A 6648-nucleotide genomic window follows, 5' to 3' on the forward strand; every position below is an offset into this window, starting at 1 on the left:
AGAAAAAGAAAAAAAAAAGCAATATATAACACCTTCAGAGTTGGTGCTGGGTAGATTATTTAACCTTTTGTAACATATTTTGGTCGAAGCCAGGCTAGCTTTTTAGGCTAAGCTAAGTTAGCCGTAGCTCTAGTTTCATGCTTCGCGTACACACAGGACAGTGGTATCAATCTTTTCATTTGACTTTCAGCAAGAAAGTGAAAAACCAAAATGTGTTTCCCAAAATGTCAAACTAAAAAAATGTTTTAAAGGATGAGTTCAGCCAAAAATAAAATGTCCTCATTATCTACCTACCCTTTATGTGGATATCACTTTAAAGCCCTGAGATCCCAAAATGATATGAAAAGACTTTATTTGCACCCCTGACAGCCATTTCAGATGGGGGTGCACGCTAATGCTAACACTTCAGCTTAGCAGCTATTGTGAAGAAGTGGGTGTCTAAATGCAGACCGTTCAAGTCAATTTGGTATCTCTGTGCTGCTGGAGACTTAGAATATGCCAGACAGGCAGCATTGAGCGGTTTTATGCTTTATTTAAACAAGTCCCCATCTACTTCAGTTGTTCAGGAGAATGCTGCTACACTTTTTTTTGCTGTGAAGCTCCAGAAATCTTTTGTGGGATACTAAGACTCAACTGACTTTATATCAGCATGAGGGTGAGTAGTTCATGAGCAAATTTTTATATTGTTGGTTAACTTAGCCTTTAGGGCTAGGGTAAGGGTTGTTGGGGTTGACATGGTTAGAGACGTGGCATTAAATCAAAGAGGTGAGAACAAATGTGGGTGCCGATGTGGGTGTACATCGGGCCAGTCGGCAAATGTGAATCATAATCACTTTTAAGAGAAAAAGACAAAGAAACTGTGTGATTACAGTGATTCGATAAATTATTCATCATGCTAATGCGCTCAACCGTCAACCTTTACCACGAGGGAAGACAGTCATAGTGTAGGAGTGATAATGAGGGCAGAAACACAATAAGCACATTGCACCGATAGCTTCCAATAAAATTTAATGAAGTGACATTTCAGAGATTTTTCACGCGACTGTGTCACGCGAAACAATCAAAATCTTTTGATCCAGAAGCTGTGAAACTTTTGGGATGTTCATGTTCTCTACTCGGCTTGTCTGTGGAAGTGATAATGACCAATTCTTCCCGCTGCAAAGACTTTTCTCTCCCACCAATGCAGATAAAAGACATGTTTTTCTATTTTTACCTCTATCGCCTGTGGTATTTTCTTTTGAGGAGACCGTTTTTCTTCAGTCTGAATTACTGTTGCGCTGCTGTATCCTACGACACTGTCCTGTTTGCCGTTCGCTGCTGCACGAAGGCAGCATGTGTTTCGAAGTCGCTCGCTTGCTTGGTATATCATGTTTAATGTACGTTTACTTCTTCCTATAGGGTGCTTACGGGTCTGAACTCTCTTCAGATTCCAGGGCAAACCTCTAATAACATTGAATGATTTTTATGCAGTGTGTTCCTGTTAACAAAACAAGCTGTGGTGCTTCCTAATTGTGCTCTGGATGTCAATTAACACACATCCTCGGACGTCCTGCTGGGCTGCGATGACAGTGTGCTTTCAACTTGCATACTCTTTCCTGCTACTGGTTTAATGTACTCACGTTGAACCTTTTTTCTACTTTTACACTTGTTCTATTGTAAGTCGCTGTCAACGACAGCATCTGTGAAACCCGGGGTCGAGAACGCCTCCTCGGGGGAGGTTTGTCCAAACAGCTGTGTCAGATTCTGCAGTTAGAGAGATATCGCTTCGGGGAGCGACAAGACAGCGGATGACTGAAAGGGTCACTGCTTTCAGTCTGCCGCTGTGACACTTAAAACGTGGCTGTTTTTCACTGACATTGTAGCTCTCGTCTGAAGACTACCCCAGGGCACAATAGGCAGAAAATGGGTTAGCCATTAGCAGTAAAAAAGAGAATAATAATAATGATAAGGAGGAATTAGCCCGTCGATAAATATCCTCGCTTTTAAATTACCTTTTAAATTTAGCTTAATTCAGCTCAAATGTGTTGTGTCTCACGGAGGAGATCTGGGGTTAGACAAGGTTCAAACACCAAGTCTTATCATCATTTAGCACTGAGACACGCAAAAAGAGGCAGCGCATCAACTTTTTAAATGCTTGTCGTCACAGCTGCAAACTACTCGCATCTTATCCTCTCATCTTCCAGTCGCCCTGGTCTTTCACTCCATGCTCAGTATGGAGGCAAGAAGTTGCATCTCTGATATGTCAGAAACTGAAACTGCCATGGCAGTGTAGGGAAACGTGACCGGACGACTAGTCGTAGCCTGTCTGGCACGCCGCGGCTACGTACGTGGCGGGGCTTTCGTGTCAGCCACACTCTGCATTGAAGAGTTTGGAGGGTCATTCCTTTTTTATTTCTCTTCTCTAAAATAAAAAAAGATGAAAATGAAAGTGAAAAGCATTTCCTCTGAGGCAAAGAACTGTTTTACTAGCTAATTACATGTTGTAGGGTTATAGGTTGCATTGCAAAGAGAAAAACTAAACGTTTATGATAGCACATTCCCTGTAGCGTTTTGGAAATTGAACCAGCGACCTTCCAATGACACGACACTAGCTCTACCCCTGACCCACGGCCGCCCCTAGGACAAATTACGTGTGTTTTTAAAACTGGTCATCTGAAAAGTCAGCCAAAGACGCCATTTTCAAAGAAATTCATACATTAGCTTAGCCTTATTAGCTTGCTTCAGCTAGTAACATCTGCCGGCGACAAGCCTCGTTTCAGCTGGTGGAAGCACCAACTACTCACCGGCTAGAAAAGAGATCTTAGTACAAGTTCAAAAATAACTACAAAGTGGTAAACCCACCATCAAAATCACTGTGATCTGCATATGCGCCATTGTGAGAGCAGAAAAGCTTAGTGAGGGTAAGAAACGCATTTCACATTTTACAATACTCAGTTACCTTGAGCGTCAGCTGAGGGCCAATAAAAAAAACTTGAAGTTGACGAGAGCAGCAGCAATGAAAACATCCGAAAACCTTCATTTTTGCCTTTTGTAAAAAGTGTATCTGGGCGTGTGTGTGTGCTTACCCTGAAGTCAATGCCAACAGTGGAGATGAAGCTGCCGGCTAGAAAAGCTCCGTCTTTGAAGCGGACCAGCAGACAGGTCTTCCCAACACCTGAATCCCCGACCAGCATCACCTGAGGCACAGACAGAGAGGTGGATTGGCTTGGATGATACAAGTCAAGGCCTTACGTGTTTGTGTTCTGAAAGGTGGCCGAGTTTGGGAAGGAAAAAACTGCTGAAAACTTATCTACAAATACACAGGAGTCTATAGGCAATGAAACACACACACACACACACACACACACTCACCAAACTGCCATCTACAGAGGAAACAGAGCGTAACACTCGCTCCAGTGGGAGAGAGCAGATTGTGCAGACCAATGGGACAAAGAGAGGTGGGACCAAGAGTGTGTTTGTTTCCCTTCTTCCCCATCAGATAACACAAACGGCTCACTTTGACACCATTTTATGTTTGCGTGACTATCTATTACTGCTGTTCTAATGCAACGCTTTTATGTTCTTTTCGCCGCGTTATACTCTCATATGAACGTTCACTGCATTCGCTTGGCGGTGAGCAGAGGTGATAGTCCTGACACTTAACTGTTACAACTCCGCTCGCTACACAAAGCCAAAGAGCAGTGATGTTGGCAGGCCGGTCGGAGAAACAGCTGTTAACATGGGCGCAAAAAAAATTAGCACCAGCTGCCACCCACAGGATGACAATTTAAATTTGCATATGCTCAGCACAGATCATCATTAGTCGTTATCATCTCCATTTCACCCTTTCTTACACTTGCTTTACAGCCAGCGGGGCTGCCTCTGACGATTGTCTTTAATGCATCTGACAATTTATTTTCATTTTTTTTTTTAAATCAAATTAATCATAAGTCAGCACAATGCTGAAAATGAAGGGTGATAAATAAAAAGTCATGTCATGTGGTGCTTGTCGGCCAGTGACTCCACACTGCAGACATCTCTGTGTTATTTTGAATTAATCCCTCACAATCGTCCAAATTCAGTAGTTCAGAGACACTGCCAGGATCAGAACATTGCTTCCTAATAAACATCCGGAAAACTGTTGCATTCATAACCAGTCGATTAGATTGTTGTAATTCCCTCTCCCGCCTCCGGCTCATCCAAAAACTCCGCTGCCGAAATTAGGGAGATAAAGCTTGGTGTTGTCCTTTAAATCACTTTTGAAAACCCATTTGTTTAAAAAAATCGCCTTTCAGTGATTTTATCTGCTTTATTACCGCAAGCTCTACCCTCTCATGTGTCTTGATGTCTCTTGTTCGGCTTTGTAATGAACTTTGTATCAGCCTTTTTTTGAAAGGCAGTGTAAGTTTATTAGTATCATTATTATCAACTTTACATCTGTTTCTTGGGCCGGCGCGTTCGAGGCTGTTTGTGTTAGCAGCCGGATATTTTGTCATTATGTCCGCTGGTGCTAAACAAAAAAGCCTCCTCCTGCGCTGCTGGTAATTGACCTCATACATAATAGAAAAACCCCTTCTCGCCCTCTCTTTTCGCATTATTGCGCCGGGCTGTAGCCGTGGCACACACCACTTAATGTTTCTGCTGGCCAGTGTACTGGAGTTCCTAAACCTTCGCACTTGCAGGGACCACATTAGAGACACAGGAGGTTAGACCCTAGTGTATTGGATAATTGGATACGAGTTGTAAGATTAAGCATGATCGTTTACACAGCGGAGGGTCAGATTCACCAACACGTGCACAACAGTCTGCATTATGTATTTGGGGACTGTGACTTTTTGTTTAACCCTAACCCATACTTAATGCAATTTTAGCTTTCTTAATCAATATTATCAGATCCTGACATAGAAATCTGACTTACTGAGTCAAAGCTGTGACCAGTCACAATTTCACGAATCAGACAGGTCTCTGAACCCGTGACATACGATTCTAAATAAAGGCGTAATGCGTAACTTTTATGACATTTTTCTTTTCTTTTCTTGGCAGAAATTGCCAAGTGCCTCCAAAAACCCAACCCAGGACACCTTCGTTTTCTTTGACAGGTGTTTTTTTCCAGCGCGAGTCATCCTGCTCGACGCACATTTACACACTGGTATTCTCCTCAAATCTCGCACACAGGACAAGTAGAACATCAACTTAGAAATAACATATGAAATACACAGGCAACATCACCGGGATACCGCTCAGGTTACAATATAAAGATGTTTTTTTGTTTGTTTGTTTGTTTGTTTTTTGCTGCTCCGAACCTCACACCTGCGCTCGTCTACTAATTGATGGCTTGACTGAAGAAAAAACTCGCTGTGTCTGAACTCTGAGCTCACCTTGAAGGCGATGTCATAAAACTCCCCGCTGTTGCTGAGGGACGGTCTGCTGGGATAGACGAGTCCGGAGGACGGAGCGGCGGCGGCGGCCAGACCTTTCCCCGTCCTCCCGCTGCTCGGCGACGCCTTGGGGCTCTTGGAGCCACCCTTGCCCTTCACTGCCTTCTTCCTGGACATGGCTCCGATGACCTGTTCACCTCGGAGCAGTTGGAATAAAAAAAAGAAAAAAAGAAAACTGACTGAGCGAGTGTGGGAGAGTGTGACACTGACGAGAGTGACTTTTTCTTCCGATACTTTTCCGCGTGGAGTTGCGGTCGAGGCGAGAGAAGTTCACCTGCGCGTCAAAACCATGACTGTGCGTAAAGCGCGAATTGGAAACGGTTCGATGGATGAAAAAAAAACTGTAAAGCGAGACAGCTGTCGTCCCGGCGGAGCAGCTGAGTGACTGTTAATCTGAGGTCTGGTTCACAATGTAAACAGCTCTCTCTCTCTCTCTCCTCCCTCTCTCGTGTTGTGGCGCTGGGAGCGCGTGGAGGCACGGTTGTTTCTGTGCGTGTTCGGAGAAAATCCACCCTAAAACGGAAATCATATGCATATCTTAAGACATCAGTTTATACCTACAAGTGCAGTCTCTCTGAGGTTAGAATTAGAGCAGTCATTGAGGTATACATTTTCTGATGATGACTGAAAAGATGAGTTGGTACAGATCGAGCTTTAAAACAGTTTGAATGCTCAATCCAAACCAGATGGTTTTTTTGTTTTTTGGGGTTCAGGGCTTTCACGTTGGAATCAGCAGCAGATCTGCCCTTTGATCACATCACTGCTGTTTGTCTGTGATGTAAAATCCGAGCTGTGCATTGTAGCAGAAATGAGATGCAAATCCTGTTTTAGGGTGTATTTTTCTTTTAAAGGTGCAGCTTGGTGTTGGCACCAAGTCAGAGATTGGGTCCCTGTGGCAGCTTGTAATACCGTTTTCTCCACGGACACTTTCAAAGGGAAGGTAGCCTCAGTGGAGAGCCCAGTGATATTCTGGGTGAGGTGCACGAAAGCAGCAGCCATTAAGTGTGGAAGATGTCGGACTGTGGGACTGCTGGTGTGTGTTCTCAGTGTGGCCAGCAGGTGCAGGATTTAGATAATGCATTCAGGGCGACAGAGTTGCTCTACTATGTGACAGAAGCCTGGAGAAAACATCCGCACACACGTGTGATCAGTGTGGGTCTGTAGTGAAATGAATTGTGGATTTAAGCACGGCTGTACTCCAAGAAGACTGCGGGAAAGTGTTTAAGTGTTG

General features: G+C 43.9%; 1 protein-coding gene across 1 annotated transcript in view; it reads right to left on the bottom strand.

Moving 5' to 3' along the window:
* Positions 1-5890, bottom strand: part of rab26 (RAB26, member RAS oncogene family) — a 103255-nt gene extending 97365 nt beyond the window's left edge. The window contains exons 1-2 of the mRNA XM_030400675.1: positions 5358-5890; positions 3066-3176 (exon numbers count right to left, since the gene is read on the bottom strand). Of these exons, the coding sequence (XP_030256535.1) occupies positions 3066-3176; positions 5358-5534 (288 nt within the window). The 5' untranslated portion in view covers positions 5535-5890. The remainder of the gene's footprint in view (positions 1-3065; positions 3177-5357) is intronic.
* Positions 5891-6648: the final 758 nt, after the last annotated feature.

Source organism: Sparus aurata, chromosome 20 (assembly GCF_900880675.1).
Source record: "Sparus aurata chromosome 20, fSpaAur1.1, whole genome shotgun sequence".
NCBI lineage: Eukaryota > Metazoa > Chordata > Actinopteri > Spariformes > Sparidae > Sparus > Sparus aurata.